Here is a 22,755-nt window from a genome sequence, read left to right on the forward strand (position 1 = left end):
TCGTGAGATTGAGCCCCGTGTCCGGCTCCTCACTGGGCATGGAAGATGCTGAAGATTCTCTTTCTCTCCCTCTGTACCTCCCTGCTCTGCTCGCTCACTCGCTCTCTCTGTCTTTCTCAAAAAAAAAAAAAAAAAAAAAAATCCACTCTTGCTAAAAAACAGAAGACAAAACTATTAATGTGGTTTAGTTGGAGCCATGCTTTTTAGCAGTTACACATACAGATACACATAGGAAAAGGCCTGGAAGGAAATTCCCAAAAAGTTACAGGAGGTCATAGTGTCGGAGGAGACAACCAGTCTCTATGCTGCCCTACAGTTCCCACAATACACGTGTGTGGGGCTTTCTGTCCCAGTTGGAAAAGTGACAATTATTTACGAGCCCACATTCCAGCCGCGTGTGTCTTAATTCTAACCTCCTCTGCATCTTCCCACCCCAGACCTCAAGGACATGTCCCAGATGATCCTGCGGACCAAAGGCCCGGACCGCCTCCCCGCCGGATACGAGATCATTCTCTACATTTCCATGGCCGACTCGGACAAAGTGGGCGTGTTCTATGTGGAAAGTGAGTGACCCCAGCACAGCCCCCCCGGAAGGTTCCATCCATCCGGTGCCCACTGAGCGGACCTCCCCGGGGCCCAGCTCTGCCCTCCACGCTCCCCAGAGCCACCCCTCAGTAGCGGTGGTTCCTGCAGGTGCAGGGGACCCAAGAGGGCCAGGACCCGCCTCTTCGTAACCATCACTGGGCACACTGTTGTCCCGTGAAGTTGAGAGGCCCCAGGGATAGGCCGCTCCTCCCTCAGAGGAGTCGGTAGTGATGCAGGTTTATGTACAACCCGAGGGCCCCTTCTTCTCATGAACCAGGTTTTTGAGGTCCAGCTTTTCTGGAGCCGTGCCACCCGCATGATACCGAAGGTGGGTTACCCACGCAGCACTCCCCCGGGTGCTTTCTGCCCATCTCAGGCTTTCTGGAGCCAAGAACTGCCTCCAACGTTTCAAGAGACCCCGATGAGGCTGTGGGCACCCACACAGACTGGAGCCCTGGCTCTTCCTGATGGTGACAGGGCATCCGGGGCCCCCGCTGTGTAGGGAACATGCTTCGGGCACAGAGCTAGTCCTCATAGCCGCTCGATCTGTCTCATTCTTTCTATAAATACGTGTTGAGCCAGGTGCTGTCCTCGGCACCTGATGCTGTTCTCAGTATGGGGTTCCCTGCAGTGAACTCTGCAACCTCACTCCCCTACAGCGGGAGGGGGTGGTCTGGTGAGGGAGGCGTGATAAGGAGCACAACCAGAGCAAATGACACCTGCCAAGTCCTAGGGGATACTGGGGGCAGAGGTGAGGCATCGCTGGGCCCAGTGGGGCCAGAAAGGACCCAAATCAACGGTGAGAAGGAACCAGCCGTTCGTGAGCTGAGGGAAGAGAGTTCCAGGCAGAGGGAGCAGAGGTACACACGAAGCAGAGAGCGGTGGACCGGCTTGGAGCGTTGGAGGAGCAAAAGGGAGAGACTAGAGGTGGGGGATGTGTTGGAGCCAAGGTCAGCGAGCTGGGCAGAGGCCAGGGCATGGGGGAGGGCTTGGGTTTTATTCGGAGTGCGGTGGAAAGCCATTAGAAGGTTTTAAGCAAGGGACTGTCAAGATCTGATTTATGTATTAAAAAGCTCTCTCAGCAAAATAGTTAGCTTTGCATTTTGCCCTGATGCGGGGTGGGGCTTCCCTGTGCGCCCAGCTGTCCGGGGGGCCCGGGATCTCTGGCCTACCTCTGGGGCCCCCTCGGGGCAGGCCCACTAGAGCCGGGGCAGACGCCGGAGGAGCTGGGCATGAGGGCCCGGGACCCTCACCGCAGGGAGTGATTTAGCCCGGACAGCAGCGGACAGCTGCCACCCGAAGCCAGCCGTCCTGATCCACCCTGGGCCCTGGCAGTGACCTCACGCAGGTTGGAATGTCCCCAGAGTCAGGCCGGCTCTGCTGCCCCAGGGGGCCAGGGATGTTGATGTTTACCCTGTGCGGTCCAAGGTTGCCACAGAGGATGGGGGTGCTGCGGCGCAGGCCTGCTCCTCTCTGCCGTGGCGTGGAACAGTGACACGCATTGTGTTCCTGGTAGTGACACCTGGATGTTATCTAGCGGGTTCTGTTCATTAATGGGAGTGGATTGCAGTCTGGCCCTGTAAGGACATCCCTGCCCCTCGCTTGCCATCAAGAGGGGCTCTGAGCAGACAAGCGCCTCGAGACCCCATTCCCCAGCCTGTCTCATCTGGGCTGCTGTCCTGTGGGGCAAGGGGGGCACAGTACTGGTGCAGCCATGACTCCACGACAGTTTTCCCACAATATGTGGAATCCTGGAAAGAACAGCGGGGGAGTAATCCTGCTGTGGCACAGTTGCCCCCTCTTCCGTGCAAACATTTCCAGGTTTTGTCAAAGCCTGAGCACACCTATGGGTGAGCATGTGTCATGTTACACAAATGGTTTATGTCACCTGTGTCCCCCAAGGGCAGGGAGCTGGAGGCCGAGGGACCCCGAGAGGGAGCTCTGGAGCCTGGGAGGCTCAAGCCCTGCATCGGGGCAAGTCCATTTACCAGCCCACGCCTGGGGCTCAGCTGTGACATGACCTGGGGATGATGAGAGGCATGACTACCCCTGCTCAGGTTGGAGACCAAACGAGGAGCATGTGTCAGGCACTCCCCACGGCAGCCGGACCACAGAATGCCCTCTGTAGATGGCGCTTGTTGCTTTTGCTGGGATTATTATCATGATTATTAATTATAATCCTTGCAACAGACAGAAGTCCCCAGTGCTGTTAGGAAGGCACTGGGTTCCAGCCTCAGATTCTTTCCTTTGGTCCCAAAGTTGGGGCCTGACCCCTTCCTATAACAATACAGTGACCAACTTGTCCCAGTTTGCCCAGGAACTTTCCTAGTTTTAACACTGAAAATCGCCCATCCTGGGAAATCCCTGAGTCCCAGGCAAACCAGGACGGTTGGTCGCACCATCAAGGAGTCTCCTTGGGAGGTGGAACGGCTCCAAGGTGACCAGAAGGGTTATGCCAAACCACACCACGCGCCGGCTGGTGGGGCCAATGCCTGGGGCCAAGGAGAGGTCAGGGTGGCTGGCAGGCCCAGGCCCAGGCATGTGGGCCACTCAACAGAAGGGCACTGTTGGTTCCCGCAGGGAGAGGCGGCCTGCACCAAGCTGGGGGCGGGGGAAGGAGGCTCCCTGGGACAGTGGCGGGATTGTTCCCACCACGGAACCGATGCACCTGGTGCCGGCCCAAGACCAGAAAGAGACACATGTAAATCGCAGGCCACGAGACTGTAGAAAACCTACATGCAGATGAGCAAGATCGTGTCCCTCCCCCTGACACAGCTTCCAGGCCAGACCCCTTCCCTCCCCAGGCCCAGGCGGACCTCCCAGCTGCCCCGAGTCCTGGGGACACTTTGGAGCTTCCTGCAAAGACAAGTCAGCTTCTAGGCCTGAGCTCTCTCCCCGGAGCCTCAGCTCGGAGTGCAGCCTGAATGCCTGGAAGAGAATGCTTTGATTATGCGGATCCATCTGGATCTAGTCGGCGATTAGGATCTACCCAGGGCGCTACTGTCTCTGAGTGAGAAGTTCAGCTTCGGTGTCAGGCCATGCTGAGCAACTTGGCACATCCAGGGTCCGAGTCTTTCTCATTTCTGGGGCCCACCCAAGGGAAGGGGAGGGGAGGTGTTATTTCTTTGCCTTCGCTCCTAGGCATCCAAACGCAAAGGCCGTGAGTTTGGCAGAAAGGGTCCCGCTAGCTCATTCACAGGCTCTCCTCCTACTGACACCCTCGGGGCCCAGCTGCGGCACCGATGGGTACCCATGGTTACCGGCTTTCACTAAGCTCCGGATGCTGTGTCATTTTGTCTTGCAATGACCTGTGGCCTAGGTGTGATATTATCCTTATTTAACAAATGGTAAACTGAGGCTCAGGGAGGTTAAGTGAATTCCCTGAGTTTTTGCTGCTTGTAAAGTCAGAACGATATTTGAGCCCAGGTCTCTCTGACTCTGGAAGTCATAGCCGCTAAGGTAACCTGCCCTCAGCAAGACGTCTGCCCAGGGTCCAGTTGGGCACATTGTCTTATGTCCTATGAGCTCGGGCTTCGGAGGTTCCTCCATTTAATTTGCTAGTTTTGATCACACACCCTATTTGTACGAGGACTGTCCTGGTTATGTGTCCTAACCCGTGGGTGACAGGTCATGAACTGTCGCGGTCATTGTTGACAATAAGTACCAAGCTGAGCCTGACTCTGCCCTTCCAGCTCCACAGGGCATAAAGAAACTCCTTCTGGAACTGCATAGGGTCCTCCCTCCATGCCTCTGGCACTGCAAGTATCTCCCCTCCTCACCGCACCCCACCTCTGCTACCCCAAAGGGCATCTCAAAGTCGGCCTCCCTCTGCTCACATGCGCCCCACCCTGCCTCCCGCCCCCACCCTCCCCACCCCAGTAACCTGCCGGTTGCTCTCTCCAGCTCTGTTAGGACACTTCCCACATCCGCCTTATCTTACCACCGGCCGAGCACTGCTCTGGGCAGACAGAGAAACGGCATCTTCACATTTCTCTCCGCTGCCCGCCTCCCCCCAGAGGTCCTCGGCCTTGCTGGGAACAGAGTAATTCTGCTCTAGCCCAAAAATTCTCCTGTAGGGTGTGGCGTGGGAGCCACGGGTGCATCCAGTAGACGTTTATGAAACACGACCACATGCCGCATTGGCCCTGGGCCCAGCCGGGCCTGTCTCTGCCCCCCAGGTGACAGTCTCTCAGGGTCGACAGGTAAACAGTGAGATCACACCCACTCAGAAGGGCTGTGATGGGCAAGGACGAGGGCTGCAGAAGGCCCACACAGGTCCCTGGCTTGGTCTCCGGGGGATCTGGGTGTACTTCCCAGAAGGGACACAAATCAAGGCCCAGCAGAGGGAAGAGTACTGTAAAGAGCTGGGGGGTTCCAGTGGGGCAGAAGCCCTGGGGGCACCTGCCTCTCTTCCCAGGCAAGAGACGCCACAGCCAGAGACCACATGTGGGCCTCCACGCCAACGCGGCTTCTGGATTTTGGGGTACAGATGGGCACATTGGTGTTTTGTTTGTCAAAGGGGAGCAGGAGCTTGGGGTTCAGAATTGCACCTGAATCGGAGTCCCAGCTCGGCCGCGTGCTGGCCGTGCGACCTCAGCAAGCCATTTCTCCTTTCTGAGACTCGGTTTCCTCATCCGTAAAGCAGGGGCGTAATATCCTTCCCCCACACCACTAGCTGCTCTGTCATCACCTGCTGTCGTTTCACGTGGGCCACTCCTGGGATTCGGCTCGTTTTATAGATGAGGAAGCCAGGAGCTAGAGAGGGGGCCTGGTTTGGGGTCACGTGGGGAGCGTGGCCGTGCTGGGGCGATGACCGGGCCGTGGCCCTTCTGGTGGCACTTCCTGCTTGTGCGTTTCTCCCTGTGTCCAGAGGACCAGTTACTCTGCCGTCTTGCCCCCCCCACCCCCCGCCCCAGTGACACCTCCCTGGCAGGGATAGGAGCCTGACCTTGGCCCTCCTCCCTCCAGACCCGTTTTTCGGCCAGCGTTACATCCACATCCTGGGCCGGCGGAAGCTCTACCACGTGGTCAAGTACACGGGCGGCTCCGCGGAGCTGCTGTTCTTCGTGGAAGGCCTGCGTTTTCCCGACGAGGGCTTCCCAGGCCTGGTCTCCATCCACGTCAGCCTGCTGGAGTACATGGCCGAGGTGAGGGCTCCAGGCGTCCACCGTGAAGGGCTGCCCCTGGGGACCTGGTGGGGTCCTTCCAGAGGGCCACTGTCAGCGGTCCTCACTATGCCCCACTCCCCTCAAAGCACCGGGTGGGGCCAAGCTTAGAGACCTCAATGCTCCCCAACGACCACCCACACATGTCAGCTGGGGTCCTCTGAGCTACACCCCAGGGATCCTCGTGCTTGCTTCACCTACTTCCCAGGGTTCCCTGTGGGTGATGTTTTCTGACATCCCCCACACCTGTCCCCTGGTCCTCCCCCTCCCTACAGTAGCGTGGACCTAGTTCTGAGGCACAGATCCCCAGGGGTTACTCCAGGGAGCAAACTGGGCCACACACATGAGGCTTATCGACTACTTATATGCCCTGCTTTTCCCTCCCCAGACGGACCCTTCACCCTCCCTGTGGGTCATACCACCTCTGACCACGGGCTGAACCCCAAATCCCAGCTGCAGGTCATGCCCCCACCCTATGGCCACACACCTCACTCACCGTTGTTCTTGGTTTTGGGAAACTGGACGAGAAGGAGAGCACCTGCCCCTCTCGAGGAGAGGCTCCCCTCACTTACAGTGTGTCCTACTGATGAGGACCTCTCATCCCAAAGACGCAGCCCCAGGCTCCAACCCCTGGCTGCCCTCCCAGACTCAAGGTCCCCTCCTCACTGTCACTTCCAGACTACTTTGGGGCAGGACACAGTGGGCTCTGTAGAAGGTGAGGCTGCATCTAGCTTAGATATTTATTTTAAGATTTTATTTATTTATTCACGAGAGACACAGAGAGAGAGGCACAGACACAGGCAGAGGGAGAAGCAGGCTCCACACAGGGAGCCCGACGTGGGACTCGATCCCAGGACCCCAGGATCACATCCTGAGCCGATGGCAGACACTCAACCGCTGAGCCACCTGGGTGTAACATGAGCCACCCAGGCGTCCCATAGCTTAGATTTATGACAACAGATTCTGGAGTCAGACTGCCTAGTTTCCAGCCCAGGAGACGTTGGGCAGGTGAATCTACTCCCTGTGCCTTCGCTTCCCATCTGTAAGACAAACAGCAGATGTTTCTGCTTCCTGGGGTGGTTGTGAGCATCCAAGCTTGTAAGAACTCATTCACAAAGCACCCTCAAGTCCCTCAGATGAGGAAAGGGAAAAAAGGCAGCCCTAACAGGACTGGACGGGGGAGGGCTTTTGCTCCCACCTGAGCTTGGAGCAGCTTGGCCATCAGGGCCTCAGACTGATCCCTCCGGCGGGCACCAGCAGAGACTCACGAGGCGGACCCAGGCAGGAAGGGCCAGCGAGGCCCATAGTCCCACCTGCCCCCATGGCCTCTGCCAAGGGCAGGTGCCCATTTCCTGTAGCTCTTCGAAGCCAACCATACAAAGGAACCCTGGAATCCACTCATGTTCCCCCAGGCTCCAGGCAAGCTTCCTGAACCTTTCCTTAAAGAACAATCTGGACATAGCAAAATTCCTCCAAACAACATTAAAATGCTCACCTGTAGAAAAGGACAAGGTGCCCAGAGCAGAAACAGAAGCAGGGGCAGGGCTGGCCCAGTTTCAGGAAGGGGCCTTTGATGGGGCAAGATCCGGTAGTGGTTCCCAGTATGGCTGCAGCAGCCTGACCCCCTGGGTTTAAATCCAGGCTCTCCCCTTGCTAACCACGTGACCTCGGACAGCTGCGAAACAGGTCTGTGACTAGAGGTCTGTGACTCAGTTTCCCCACCTGTGAAACAAGGGTTATAATAACAGCTCTGCCCTGTGGTTACTGTAAGGCAGAAGCAAAACGGCCCGTGTGGCACTCCCCCAGGGCCTGGCACACCGCCCGTGCTCAGCAAACGTAGCGTTGTTATCAGTTTCACCCACCCTAGAAGGCAGGTACGAGAGGTACCCGGACAAGACTCTGTGATCCCCTCCCTTCTCCCATGCCCAGGAGATTCCTCTGACTCCCATCTTCACGGACACCGTGATATTCCGGATTGCTCCATGGATCATGACCCCCAACATCCTGCCTCCTGTGTCGGTGTTTGTGTGCTGGTAAGCAATGGGCCACGGCGCCGGGAGGCAGCGCAGCAGAGTCACTATAGCTGGGGCTTCAGGGGCAGACCGACCTGAGTTCAGATCCTGGCTCTGTCACTTATCATCTCTGTGACCTTGAGCAACTCACTTGACCTCTCTGTGCCTCTGTTTCTCTGAAATGCTGACGTCACAGAGTCACTGTGGGCATTAAACGAAGCAGGCAAAGTATTAATCCAAGGTCCTGGCACAGCTTGTGCTTCAAAAATAATAGCTATCATTCCTTTTCTCATTCTTGGCCCACACCATCTGGTTGGGAGCCTCCTATGCAGTAGATGTTCAGCTCATCTTATGCAACACTCTTTTTTGAGCACCTATAATGTGCTAGACAGCTGCAGCAAGATGAGAAGTGAGAGAGAGGAGTCCCGGCAGGTGGATGCTGGCCATGACAAGTGGGATCCTGAGGCCCTGGGGTAGACACAGCTCTTCTTCAGAAATCTGGACGGGGGGGCGGGCAAGAGCCCCCCTTCTTGTTTTATGTGTTCGTGACCTTGGCAGACACCACACAGCAGCCTTTGCAAAGGTGACTGTGTGAACAGATGAGATGGCCTCGTCTTCCCAGCACAGCCCAGAGGTGCCAGCTGCTTGTTGCCACCTCAGTTAGACTGGCCCTGTCCCTCCTCACCCTTCCTCCTGGCCTCCCTCTCTTCCCTGAACCTCTCAGCATGAAGGACAATTACTTGTTCCTGAAAGAGGTGAAGAACCTGGTTGAGAAAACCAACTGTGAACTGAAGGTCTGCTTCCAGTACGTAAACCGAGGTGACCGCTGGATCCAGGTGAGGCACCATGGGCTGGGAGAGATGTGGCCCACGGCTCAGGCAAGAAGAGTTGGCCAGCAGCTCCATGTATGGGAATTCTGCTGTTGGCTCATACGCACACATGTGCACAGACACATAACTGTATAAGGTGATTCACTGCAGCGTTGCTTCTTGAAGTAGCAAAAGACTGTAAAACAACCTAAATATCTATCCACGAGGGACTGGGTACAGTGGAGTACTATACAACAGCTAAAAAGAAGCCAACCTATAAATACAGAATGCACTTCAAATTAAGGTGCTACTTGCAGGAAAATGAACATAAGGATGTTATTGATTATGTTTTAAGAAATGGGGTTGATATGAATGCAAATATGCTTAGAGTGTGCAGAGACTATATGAAGAAGGATATGTAAGGAACCATTGCCATTGCTTGGTAGTGAGGAAAACTATAGAGGCTGACTCGTCGACGGCTCTCCTTGGTGTCCCCACAGGATGAAGTTGAGTTTGGCTACATAGAGGCCCCCCACAAAGGCTTCCCTGTGGTACTGGACTCACCCCGAGATGGAAACCTGAAGGACTTCCCAGTGAAGCAGCTTCTGGTGAGATGCTGAGGGCCACCTCGGGGTGGGGCATGGGGGAAAAAATCCTGGGGGCTCTTAAAGAACAGAGAGTTCCGGAGACCTTGGGCACCCCTTGACAAGTTAGTCTGTTGCCCACTGCTTCCATCTTCTCATCTGCAGAATGAATCAGTTGGGGTAGTGACCTCCATGGTCCTTTCCTTGAAGAGTTTTCTCATAGGAAAGTGTGACACTTCCCCAGGGCCTGGCACACCACAAGTGCTCAATAAATGTACCATTTGTTATCAGTTTCACACATTTTGGAAGGCAGGAGTAAAAAGCCACCCGGATGAGATTTTTTGATCCCCTGGATTAAAAAATTTACTCAGAGGAGAGTTTTCTTGTAGAAAATGGGAACTAGGGGGATCCTTGGGTGGCTCAGCAGTTCAGCGCCGGCCTTTGGCCCAGGGCACGATCCTGGAGTCCCAGATCGAGTCCCGCATTGGGCTCCCTGCATGGAGCCTGCTTCTCCTTCTGCCTGTGTCTCTGCCTCTCTCTCTTTCCCTATGTCTATCATGAATGAATGAATGAATGAATGAATGAATGAATGAATAAATAAATAAAATCTAAAATAAATAAAATGGGAACTATAGGAAAGAGGTGGAGTGGGGGTCCGTCCCCAGCCCCATCCCCAACTTGCATAAAAATGAGTTTCTTTCTTTTTTTAATATTTTATTTATTTATTTGACAGAGAGAGTGTGTGCACATGGGTGTGCATGGCCAATGGGGAGGGGGAGGGGGAGAAGTAGGCTCCCCACTGAGCAGAGAGCCAGATGCAGGGCTCAATCTCAGGATCCCGAGATCATGACCTGCGCCAAAGGCAGACCCCCAACCAACTGAGCCATCCAGGTAACCCAAGAAAAATAAGTTTCAAAGAGGAAAATTATACTTAAATGTCAAAAATCATGGTTCTAACCTCAAAGCTCATTGAAGGTATGGTTTTCAGTTTGTGTGGGGTTTTTTTTTAAGCAATCTGACCTCCTGGTTCTAGAAGCCATTACCACTCCCACTTATGCCCTTAACCACTGGTTGAGTGAGTAAGGACAAAACCAAAATCTCACCTTCCCCCTCGAACAGGCAGGGCGGTTTGGATAGAGCACGAGGTGGAGACTGGGACAGATCAAGAGTTTTTCCCGAGGTCGCAGGCAGGGCAGCCTCTGCTTGAGTCCGGAGACATTCATGGTTCACATGTACATCTTGGGAACCTTCCCTAACCTAGTGCCCTCACCACAGGAAGATGGTGGTAGAGCCTGGCCTTGTATCTCCTTCCACCCCTTGACCGTGGACAAGCAGCTTAACCTCTACAAGCCTCAGTTTGCTGGGAGGCCTTGGTAACCGCTACTGGAGGCCAGTTTGACTCTACCCCTCTTCCCATGTCACCACGTGCCTTCGGTGCTCCAAGCTGGCCTGGCTCCAAGGTCCCAGGCTGCACCGTTCCTGGTGACCCGGGCCAAGCCCGGCTTTGTGCCACGTGCTTGCCCGCCTGCGTGATACCCTAAAGCCCAGCTGCCCAGCTTCCAGCAAGTCACACCTTGTCATCTGGGGCTCCCAAGCAAAAAAGCCCTAAGCTGCAGCTGTCCACGTCACTGGACACGGCTGTCCCTTGAGCCTCTCAGCTGGGCCAGGATAAGCTACATCTTCCTACCCCATGCAATTTTTTTACAAGAACTTTTATCAGGCAAGCTTAGTTCCAGCCCCAATGCAAGTTCCCAAGTGAGGCCCCTACTTTTTCACTGAAAAATCCTGAAAGGAACCTTAAAATTCAAGAGTCACTGGGGTTACGTTGTGTGCCAGCTCTAATTTTTTGGAGCTCTGTTCTAAGCAGGATTCGGAGGCTCCCTGTGGGCTCAGGGAACAGATACAGTTGGCTGGGAATGGGCCGGGATGCTGTGTATGTTGCAAATCTGTCATTCCTCATGTATCGGTCAGCTTTTACTAGGTAAGCCTGCAGTAACAAACAATTCCCAAATCTTCGTGGCTGACGAAGACAAAGGTCCATTTCTCACTTGTGATTCTGTGTTGACTGTGGGCTGGTTGTCCGCGGCCCGGCCTCCTTGTGCCTTCCCCATTCTAGAGCCCCGGCTGCAGGAGCAGCCCCAGCCTGAGAAATGCCATTCTCCTAGCACGAGGAGAAGAGAAAGATTTGGCAGACATACACAGCGGAGCTGATGGCTTCTGCTCTGAACTGGCACATGTCATTTCCGCTCATATTTCACTGGCCAAAGCAAGTCACATGACTGGGTCCAACACTGGGTGGGGAATTCCCTTCCTTCTGCTGGGAGATACCACATACTAACAATGGCTCAGGATACAAAATCCTCTTACTGGGAAGAGGGTAGCAAGTCTCTGGGAATGATGGTACCGTCTACCACCCTCCCTCTAGTACCTAAACCAATACCTCTTTTACAGATGGGGAAACTGAGGGTCAGATAAAGAAAGAGATGAGCAGGGATGTCAACAGCACAAAAAGCAAACCACCCCTGAAGTCACCACTATGTGTCTGTGATGTCTCTGTGTCTAGAAACAGGCACATGCAGAGACCCCGTGCACACATACACACACACACACACACACACACACTAATACACACTTATATACCTCCATGCATGCCCACACTGGCCAGCATACCCACAAACTCAGCCTCCCCATACCTTGCCCCTATTCTTCAGTGGGAATAAGAAGACTGTGGGTGACCCCCTAGAAACCAAATGCCCACAGTGCCAGACCCAAGGTGGTGTAAGAGTACTCATCAGAGGGTGACTGAGCTGGGGCTGAGGACCTCTGGCTACAGAAGGCTAATGATGGGTGTGTGCCCCCTGCCCAGGGCCCAGATTTTGGCTACGTGACCCGGGAGCCCCTCTTCGAGCCTGTCACCAGCCTTGACTCCTTTGGGAACCTGGAGGTCAGTCCACCAGTGACTGTGAACGGCAAGACCTACCCCCTAGGCCGGATCCTCATCGGGAGCAGCTTTCCTCTGTAAGAGGAGCCAGGGTTGGGACGGTGGGAGCAGGTGGGGCCGGGGAGTTACTCTTTCTCTTTAGGAGTGGCCTGGGGGGCTCACACATGGAGGGGTTGGCTGGGAGAATCTAAAAAGATACAGACGCTCTTAAAAATAAAACCAAGTTAGCCTTTATATCTTAGTAGGACTTAGGATCTAATATAAAACTAAATAAATAGTTTTTCCCCAAATGGGAGGTTGTATAATGAGATTATAAACCAGGTAGGGAAGGAGCGAAAGAGTCCATAGGAGGTAACCGAAAGAGGCTGAGTAGGAGAGTACTAATAAGTCCTTGGGGGTGCCCATATACAAAAGAGGGTGGAGAAGACATGGCCCTTCCCAAAGTGTGAGTCCCTAGCTCCCTGACCTGTCCACAACACTGTCACTCCCTCCCCAGGGGACCCACTTCCCAATGAAAAGGCAGATTCTTCCTTGATCAAGACAGTCACTGGGAAGAGTGAGAACTGTGGGTCCTCATTTCACAAAAGGGCTACCAGGAACCTGCATATATGGGATCAGCCAGGATTTGGGCACCAAGTCCCTCCAAGCCACATGGGATGCTCTACCTTCTGGAAGAGGCAGTGCCTGTGTGTCCACCTCCCCTCTTCCCTCCACTCAGTAGTCATTCATCCATTCAGCAAATATTTCCCATGGACCAACCTGGTGCCATCCATGGTGCTCTAAACATGAAGCCCAGCCCCTGCCTCCAAGGAGACAGTGGAGATCACAGACATGAAACAGCAGAGGTGCAAGGGAGGACCATATACAGTGACAGAAAAAATCATAGGGAGCCAGGGGAACCCAAAGAGGAGTCTCTAACCCCCTTGGGGAATCTAGGGGGGGCTCCTTAGAGACAAATATTAATTGAGGGCCTTCTCTGCCAGGCACTGTGCTAGGCTCTAGGGGTACATCAGTATCCCTGCATGGAGCCTGCTTCTCCCTCTGCCTATGTCTCTGCCTCTCTATCTCACTGTGTGCCTATCATAAATAAATAAAATAAAAAATAAAAATAAATTTAAAAAGGCAGTGACTTGGGAATCAAGGCTTGAATGAGAAGGGAGCAGCCATGGGAAGATCAGAGGGAAAGAGCATTTCAAATAGAAGGATCAGGAGGGGAAAGGCTTGAGGGGGCAGCAAGCTTAGGAAGTAGAACAAGGAGGAAGGAAGGAGAGGAGGTGACAGATCCAGGCAGAGGCCAAATCAGAGAGGAATTTCTTCCTCTGGCAAGGTACTGTGAGGGCCTTTTTTTTTTTTTTTTTTAAGATTTGTTTATTTATTCAGAAAGAGAGAGAGAGAGAGGCAGAGGGGGAGAAGCAGGCTCCATGCAGGGAGCCCGACATAGGACTCGATCCCGGGCCTCCAGGATCACACCCCGGGCTGCAGGCGGCGCTAAACTGCTGAGCCGCTGGGGCTGCCCCTGTGAGGGCCTTGAGTGATAGTTTAAGGGTCCCGGGGAGATCAAAGACCTCAGAGTCACAAATCAGGTAGAAGGGCTTCCTGGAGGAGGTGTCACTTGAACTGATTAAAGATTGAAGTTAAGTAGAAGATAATGTAACAAAGAGGCACATGGCCTGGGGTAGATTTTGGAACCATGCCTGTGCCCTAGCCCCCTCCAGCAGCCCCTGCAGGACCCCTGAGCCCAGAAGCTGGCCTCTTTATGCCCCCTGACACCCTCGGGAGCTGAAAGGGGTGAAGGCTGGGCTCCATGTCCCTCATACAGGACACGGCGAGAGCTAAGGCCCCTTTCTTTCTCCTTGGGCACAACTGCCTCCCTGGCAGCACCAGGGTCTCTCAGCCCCGTGGCTCAGGCTCCTCCCCGAGCCTTTTGCTGACACCACCCTGGATCCAGGCTGGGTTCCAGGGGCTGCACTCCTGCAGGCCCTCTGGCGAGGCAGGCGCAGCGCAACACCATCTGAAGAGCTGCCCCCTCCCCACCCCTGCCCCAGGTCCGGCGGTCGGAGGATGACCAAGGTGGTGCGGGACTTCCTGCAAGCCCAGCAGGTGCAGGCGCCCGTGGAGCTCTACTCGGACTGGCTGACTGTGGGCCACGTGGACGAGTTCATGACCTTCGTCCCCATCCCGGGCACAAAGGTGAGCTGGCCCCTGAGGCTGGAGTGACTGGGATGACGGGGAACCCACACGCTACCAGCTCTTGTCAGCAGAGGGCAGGACCTAGAGGTGGTGGCTGCATCGCGGAAGAAGGAAGTAGGCTCAAGCTGGTTCGCTTGTTGTCGCTGCGGCTGGTAAATTTTTAACCCAGGGTAGCAAAATATTAGCATTTCACCGTGTAATCAATATAAAAATTATTAATGAGCGATGCTGCATTCTTTTATTCATGCCAAGTCTTCAAACTCTGGTGCGTATTTTACTCCTCACAGCACATCTCAGTTCCGATTAGCCACAACTCACGAGTCCAAGAGCCACAGGGCTGTGGCTACTGTATTGGCCGCAAGGCTCTAGGGAGCCATGGGGTATGGGCCGGGGCCTGTTTCACTTTCTGAAGGGCAAGGGATGGCTGCAAGTTCCACCCTGGAAAAGTTTTGCAAATGGCCTGTCCTCTTGGCCACGTGCAGAAGCTCTTCCACCCTGAAGAAGAAGCCATCGTAGACTCTGAGCTTTGACTCCATGGCGTTGCTGAGGTGGAGGAGTTTCTAGAGCAGGAAGGGTGAAAGACGCTGCTCTGACACAGAGAAAACCCTGCCAGGCAGGCCGCCCTTGCCACTCGGCACGAGGAGGCCCGAGACCATGGGTATCCGGGGCTCTGAGCCCCCTGGGACTCCCTCGTGCTACTTGGCCACGTCCCCTCGGCTGACACTGTCCCTCTGGACGTCCTCTCGCAGAAATTCCGGATGCTCATGGCCAGTACCTCGGCCTGCTACAAGCTCTTCCGAGAGAAGCAGAGGGAGGGCCACGGGGAAGCCATCATGTTCAAAGGTGAGTGCCCAGGGGACCTTGGCAGGGAGTGGGGAGCGGAGCGCCCAGGGAGACGTGCAGGAGGACAGGGCAGGTGAGCACGTTGCCCCTGAGCATCCAGCTCCGCTTCCCTGGGCGGCTGGGCTGCTCCGGCCTGTGAGGTCAGCACGGTCGTAAGCAGCCCTGGCCTCTGTGGTCAGCCGGACCGTGAGCTGCCCCCTGCTCCTTATCAGCAGCAGCCCCAGACGCTTCTTCAGGACCTAGTGTACACTTTAAATGGCACCAGGATCACACCCAACCTCTCAAAAGAGAGTTAAGTGACATGTGATCTGTATTCGAGAAGCTTAAAAAGGAGACAGAGGGGGCACCCAGGTGGCTCAGTGGTGAGCGTCTGCCTTTGGCTTGGGTCATGATCCCACATTGGGATCCTGGAGTCCTGGGGTCGAGTCCCACATTGGGCTCCCTGCGGGGAGCCTGCTTCTCCCTCTGCCTGCGTCTCTGCCTCTCTCTGTGTCTCTCATGAATAAATAAATAAAATCTTAAAAAATAAATAAATAAATAAATAAATAAATAAATAAATAAATAAATAAATAAAAAGTGACAGAGAAAAATATACACAACGCAGTTTAGGGGCAGGAAGAAAAGTGGGAACAGATAGACATGATTTATAGTCAGACCTCATCACTGTCAGTCCCAGAGTGAGAAATTATCTGCTTAATTGGGACATTCACTTAATTGGGACAGAGGTAGATGGGGATTAGGTGTGCTCTTAAATTAATCATGGAAAGAGGGAAAGCTGATCGAGTGGAGACGGTGAGCCAGGTTAGAGAGGCCGTGACGGTTTCTTCTGTGTTTTTCTTAAATTACTCTGTGTCGCTTTTCAGGATGGTGTCTCCAAACTCCCTACTCCCAAAAGTCGGGTTACTGAAGCTAGTTGATACTTATACATACATCACTGCCCTCCACACCCCAAGGCAGCGTTCCTGACGGACTGGTGTCCAGAACAGACAGGGCCAAGAGACAGGGCCCTGTGTCCTTTTTTGATTCCCTGCCTTTGGGAAATTTTTTACTTGGATTGGCGGGTACAGGTCTGGATTTTCCAGAGCCTTCTTTCTATATTAAACATACCCTAAAGTTACCCATAGAATAAAGAAACCGTTATCTTTGTACAAAGGAGTCCAAGTGGTGGTGGGGAGATGGTGCAGATACACGGTGCGACAGCCCCGATCTCTTTGGCACTGACAAGCTGCAAGACTGGGGAGTGCAAGGGACTAGCAGCCTCTTCCTAGATTAGGCAAAAAGAAGGAGAAGGAAAATAAGAAGGAGTAAGGGGAGGAGGAAGAAGAAGAATTATTATTAAAGCTCAGGCTCTGGAATCAGACTGCCCGGTCTGCATGCAGCGTCTGCCACTAGCCCTTGAACAAGTCATTTAACTTCACTGTGCCTCTGTTTTCCCATTTTTAAAAATTTTTTATTTATTTATTCATGAGAGACACAGAGAGAGAGAGAGGCAGAGACACAGGCAGAGGGAGAAGCAGGCTCCATGCAGGGAGCCCGATGTGGGACTGGATCCTGGGACTCCAGGATCAAGCCCTGGGCCGAAGGGAGATGCTCAACCGCTGAGCCACCCACGCATCCCTGTTTCCCCATCTTTAATGCTAGCAGCCACCTCATAAAAATGTAGGAAAGATTCCTGGGTTAATCCACATAAAACATCTAGAACAGCGTCTGTCACATAGTAGGTGCTCGATGAGTTTAGGTATTACTAACCAGATCAAAAGCCATGTGTGGAGTAGGAGACAGGTGCAGGCACAGACCAGGGCAGGGGCAGAGTGTGCGGCAGGTCTGGAAAACAGGAAGGTTGACCTCTGGGCATCCTGCTTTTGCCACACTCACCCTGGTCAGCTGCTTGTCCTTAGAAGCAGGCTCCAGGTGGGAGACGCAGGTACCTACTGGTGCCACCCCACCCTGTGGCCAGAGAGAGAGCAAGGCACCACCACCTCTTCCCTGGCCCAGGCAACACGGCCCACTCTGGAGAAAGCAGTGTCTGCTGCTCTGCCCTGGCAGAGGGGGCCTGCTTTCCCCGGGGGGGCTGCCATCCTGTGCCCCAGCCTGTCCCAGCCCCATCTCCCTCCTCCCAGCAGTTAGCCCAAAAGCTGGGCGGCTGACAGAGGGGAGCACCCAGGATGGGTTCCCCAGGGCTAGACTGTCCCCTGTGACCTCTGACCTCCACAGGCTTGGGCGGGATGAGCAGCAAGCGGATCACCATCAATAAGATTCTGTCCAATGAGAGCCTCGTGCAAGAGAACCAGTACTTCCAGGTGAGGGCGGAGCAGGGGGCCCTGGGAGGGATGGAGGTTTCGTACCCTGTGACCCCTTTCACATCCTCAGGGCTTCCACAGGGAGTGACCAGGGGTTCAGGGCCTCCAGGAGCATTCAGTCCAGCCTCCCTGCATTGCTCCTATGCTAAAACCAAAGGCTAGATGGAGGGACAAAGACAGAAAGGGCAGGTCAGCAGAGGCCAGGAGCAGACAGGAGACCAGGGAAGGAAAGGTATCAGCAGTGCTACAAAAAAAAAAAAAAAAAAAAAAAAACACATTAGGCTCTGTAAGGCCAGAGCTCTTGACATTTGGGGTAGAGACACCCCTTCAACAAATGATGCAGGGGCGCCTGGGTGGCTCAGTCAGGTAAGCCGACTCTTGATTTTAGCTCAAGTCTTGATTTCAGGGTTGTGAGGTTGAGCCCCACATTGGGTTCCACATCCAGCATGGAGCCTACTTTAAAAATAAATAAAAATAAAATAAAAAATATGCAAGCTACGGACCTGCCCTCTAGAAAAATGTGTCAATATACGCCCTGGATTTTTATTTGTTTTAGGGGATCAGAGCTCCCTGAAGCAAATTTGCCATGGGTGGATCCCACCTCCTGAGTCCCTGTCTCATTTCTGCCTAAAAGCGTGATTTCTATGATCTTCTTCTGTCTCGCTCTATTGCTACTGTCACCGGGCCGTGGTGGGAGGGGCACTGGAGAGGTGGCAGGGGGCTGGGTGAGCCTGGAAGTCTCCCTGGAGTGCAGGGGCCCAGGGTCTGCTGCTTAGACAGGAGCAGGGTAGACGAAGTGGCAGGAGTGTCCTCCCTCACTGGCCTGCCCTACCCTCCTCGTCACCCAGCGTTGCCTGGACTGGAACCGTGACATCCTCAAGAAGGAGTTGGGGCTCACGGAGCAGGACATCATCGATCTCCCCGCTCTGTTCAAAATGGATGAGCACCGCCAGGCCAGGGCCTTCTTCCCAAACATGGTGAGGCACTCCGGGCCCCCAGTTCGTCTAGGCCCATTAGGGCAGCCAGACCCGGGAGGGACCCCTGGGTGGCAGAGGCCGTTGGGTCGGGAGATCCAGGTCCCCATCCCGGCTGAGCGGCTCTGCGGCCTCGCCCACCCAGCCCAGGCCCTTGCCCTCTCTGGGCTGCATTCCCTCCAGGGGTGACAGGCTCATCCTAGCCCCTCCTGGGATCCTGGGACATCCTTTACCCTGACAGATAGGAACGTGCTCTCTAAGTTAAAGAGGCCTTTATGGACAGGAGGGATGCATGTTGTCATAGAAGAGAGCCTTCTAGGAGCCGGAGGAGGTTAGGACACACACACGCACGCACACACAGAGGCACACTTGCACACACATGCCGATTCGGACATGTGTAACCACGTGCAGGTGCTCGTACACGCACACACATGCAGAGGTAGGTCGCCGGGTTTTCCACTTGAGCTCTGCCACATGTGAGCCGCCTAGCCCCCTCTGTGCCTCGGTTTCCTACTCTGTAAAGAGGAGATGATGGCCACGCCTACGTGGGAGGGGAAGGGGAACGTCCCACGAGCTTAGAACGGGGCCCGGTGGGTAGCTGGCGCTCACTGAGCAGGCGCTGATGCCGCACCCCGGTCACAGGTGAACATGATCGTGCTGGACAAGGACCTGGGCATCCCCAAGCCCTTTGGGCCCCAGGTGGAGGACGTGTGCTGCCTGGAGACGCACGTGCGCTCCCTGCTGGAGCCGCTGGGCCTCTGCTGCACCTTCGTGGACGACATCTCGGCCTACCACAAGTTCCTGGGGGAGGTGCACTGCGGCACCAACGTGCGCCGGAAGCCCTTCTCTTTCAAGTGGTGGCACATGGTGCCCTGAGCCCGCGGGGGGCTGTGGGGTGCAGGTCTCAGCCCATCCATAGCTGATTTTGTGGCTGGACTGGACCTCGTGGTTCTTGGGATTGATTGCAAGACGCCCATCAATCAGCAACAACGGTCAGGAAACTTTGGGGGTGGGGAAGAAAAGGATGATTACTTCCAGGACCTGGACATTGCACGGCACACCTGGGGCCACACAGCCAAGTCGCAGGGAGAGAGAGAGGCGGCACAAGCCTGGGGTCTGCTTTTTGGGGGGGTGGGGGGGGGTGAGGACCTAGGGTTTTGTAGGCTCTTCTTTGTCCATGAATTTGAAACGTAAGAGCAGGAATTCAAAGCACAGGACAAGGAAAATCAAGGGGCCCGAAATAGTCAGCTTTAGAAAGCAGCTAAGATTTCTAAAACAGAGGAGCCTGGGGAAGGAGGAAGCCTGGCGTTTTATTTAGTCCTGTGGCTGGCAACGTGCTTATCGCAGATAGCTTTCTTTGATGTGGGCATCTCAGCAGTCCAAGCCCAAGTCAGGCACTTGTATAACCAGAAAGAGAAAACCCAACTGTCAGAGCTCCCATGACAGGGGGCCTTGGCACCTCCCTCCCCCCTTCCTTCTCCAGACCCCTGGCACACACACCCCCCAGAGCTCCCCCCTGCCTGGCAAGGACTTGACAAGGACTGGACTGCCCCACTGGGAGGCCTCCAGGGAGGGGGCACGTATTGGGGACATCGGTACCTTGCCATCTCTTAGAAGGGCCCCAGCATCCACCAAAGTCACCCCCAGTGAACCTCAACCCTTCCTTTCTGAAAATAGCTGTGCATTGGGCCAGTGTCTATATAGCCCTGATATGAAAAACAACAAAAAACCTCTATACCCAAACCATTCCCCAAAGAGTCCTTAGTCTCTTGTCCAAAACTGAAGGAGGAGAGAAAGGAAGGAGGTTCTGAAGGTTCTGGGATCACCAGTTCTGGCAGCCATGCCCTGAGGGCCAAGGTAGATCCTGTGGAAAGGGACCCCGGGGCCCCAGATGTACCTTGAGCTGCTGTCATTCCAAATTCAGCTCCCTTGGGGTGTCCAGCTGGCTGCTTCCAATTATTCATTCCTTCCCAGCCTCTCTCAGATCCCCTTGGCTTTCTCTCTGCAGTGTAGACAGCACTGACTAGCTTCCCCATTCCCTGAGGGTCCAATAATTGAGCTTAGAACCTTCCCCCGAAGTGAATTTTATCAGAACAGACCTCTCCATTTTCAAGACGCTCCTTATACCTCATCTTTGTGATGGACACAGGCTCTCCAAATGCTTGAGGGGTTCCCCCCGGACCAGCATCCTTGTACCTGAGAGGGCTGTGGGTGAAGATGCCCAGGCTCAGCCGTATCCTTCTCCTGCCTGGTTCCCCGTTCTCTGGGCAGTCCTTGGTCTCCCTCCTCGCATGCCTCCACTTCCTACTCCTCATGCCATCCCTCCAGGCAGCTACACGGAGACTTTTTCACCACCAGCCAGGCTCAGACCTGCCCTTATGGTATAAATAAAGACCCATCTGTTCTCCCTAGACCTTAGACTCAACATATAAGGACCTGGCCTGACCCCCAGCCCAACCACCAGTTCTAGGCCAGCAGCTGGCCTATCCCATGGAAGTTCACCAGCACATTTGCTGAACATCCTCTCATTTGGACATAACTAGTTTAAGTCCCTGGCTCCAACCCAAAAGATTCAGTTTCAACTAAAAAAAAAGTTCCTTTAGGCCCAACTGTTGTTGGGAGAATAAGTGAATTATAATTCTACTTTGAGGATTAAAAAGAACCAATTCATAGCCAATGAGGTTATAAATGTGTGTTCTCGGGAGAACAGGATTTTCTTCTTGGGTTATTTCATTTTTTCATTCAGAAAACATTTGTCGTGTGCCTACTAAGTGCCAGGCTCAGTGCTGTGCTGTGAGGATGTGGTGGTTAGCAGCACCCTGGTCCTGGTCTCTGCCTTATGGAGCCAGCCAGTTCTCAACATGCAGTGCCCACATCTGAATGGCCAGCACTTGTCCTTTCAGTGATGTGCTCTTTTGAAGTGCCAACCCACTATATTCAGGAAATGCACAGGGCACAGAAATTCCTGCAAGTCACTATTTTGGATGAAGGCAAAGGGTTCCTTTTCAACCAGCCCTCCTTTCCCATCCAGCTGGGCCAGTACCATCTGACAGATCAGACCCCAGAGCCTTCAGAAGCTGTTGTACCCCTGCCTTTGGGGGGCCAAGCCCCAGATCTCTGCAACCCCAGAGCTGAAAACACCAAGTGCCTATTTGAAGGTGTTTATCCTGAGACTTAGAGTTTGTCGTGTGTGTGTGTGTTTGTGTGTGTGTGTGTGTGTTTAGTTACTGTGGGGTTTCAGGTTTTCTCTCATTTTTTTTTCTAGTCTACCTTAAAGGGAAGTGAGCACCTCCCATGTGGAGACAGTGTGTGTTTATAGATTTTTCTAAAACTCTCCCCATAGATAAGTTGGTAATTTCTGATGATTCTGGAGCCTCCAGGACTCAGATATCTATTCCCATTTTGCTTGCCTCCCGCCCCGTGTGACTACCCTCCGCGTGCATACCTCCCCCATCCCTGTGGACTCCTTGCTCTTCCCCACCCCCCAGTTTCTATAAATGTAGGCCTAGGATACATTTCTGTGTTGCAAAACTCAGCTAAGTTCCTGTTTCGATCTTTATGTTGAAATATTTTATCTAAGAGGGAAGGGGGTGCCATGAAGATGGCAAGAAGCAGGGCACAATTTCAACTTTCTGGATGAGAGGCCATGATGAAGATCGAAAGATGTTTGGGGAAGAGCCTAATTAAATAGCAATAAAATAAACCATCAGAGGGGAAGTCATGTGTTGGTGTGATGTTCATTGCTGCTTCATGGACACAGCTGGAGTGAAGCAGGGCAGACGTGGACCCCATTCTGGTCTTGCAGCCCCTGATTTTCTGGGTACAAGGTCAGGGCTCAGCAAGGGTGTCTCAAGAGTTTGGAATCCCCCACACTTTCAATGGATGTGTATTACATGGCCACCACCCAAGGTCAAGACCAATACCCACAATAAAGTCTGGCTATGTTTTCTGGTGGTGTTCCTCAGAAGCAGACACTGAAATGAGCATTTGAGAATAAGTGATTTGTTGTTTATGAAGTGCCTCCAAGAACAATCAGGAAGGGAGTGGAGGGAGTGGGACAAGGAAAGCGAAGAAGCCAAACAAGAATGTCACTTGAGGCAGGACGGGGGGGGGGGGGGGGGGGGGGGGGGAACAAAAAAAAAAAAAAAAGAATGTGACTTGAGGTGTAACCTCAACCTGATTACTGGAGAGCTCTGATGCATAAGTGCAGCTCAGAGTTGTCCCTCCTGGAGGCAGAGTTCTGCACACCCGCATAAGCCAGTCATTGGCTATGGGAACTTTGGCTCTCTGAATGGGCGAGAGGGCACCAGTAACCCATGAGCAATCATCCAAAGAGGATCACAGTTGCCATT

At 53.9% G+C, this 22,755-nt stretch overlaps 1 protein-coding gene across 1 annotated transcript in view; it reads left to right on the top strand.

The window, feature by feature from the left end:
• The window catches only part of PADI2 (peptidyl arginine deiminase 2), a 44,451-nt gene extending 22,327 nt beyond the window's left edge, over nt 1–22,124 (top strand). The window contains exons 6-16 of the mRNA XM_038531833.1: nt 438–563; nt 5,554–5,732; nt 7,680–7,783; nt 8,487–8,598; nt 9,072–9,179; nt 12,022–12,173; nt 14,142–14,286; nt 15,036–15,129; nt 17,344–17,429; nt 18,278–18,406; nt 19,046–22,124. Of these exons, the coding sequence (XP_038387761.1) occupies nt 438–563; nt 5,554–5,732; nt 7,680–7,783; nt 8,487–8,598; nt 9,072–9,179; nt 12,022–12,173; nt 14,142–14,286; nt 15,036–15,129; nt 17,344–17,429; nt 18,278–18,406; nt 19,046–19,279 (1,469 nt within the window). The 3' untranslated portion in view covers nt 19,280–22,124. The remainder of the gene's footprint in view (nt 1–437; nt 564–5,553; nt 5,733–7,679; nt 7,784–8,486; nt 8,599–9,071; nt 9,180–12,021; nt 12,174–14,141; nt 14,287–15,035; nt 15,130–17,343; nt 17,430–18,277; nt 18,407–19,045) is intronic.
• The last annotated feature ends 631 nt before the right edge of the window (nt 22,125–22,755 follow it).

This window comes from Canis lupus, chromosome 2, assembly GCF_011100685.1.
Source record: "Canis lupus familiaris isolate Mischka breed German Shepherd chromosome 2, alternate assembly UU_Cfam_GSD_1.0, whole genome shotgun sequence".
NCBI classification, from domain to species: Eukaryota; Metazoa; Chordata; class Mammalia; order Carnivora; family Canidae; genus Canis; species Canis lupus.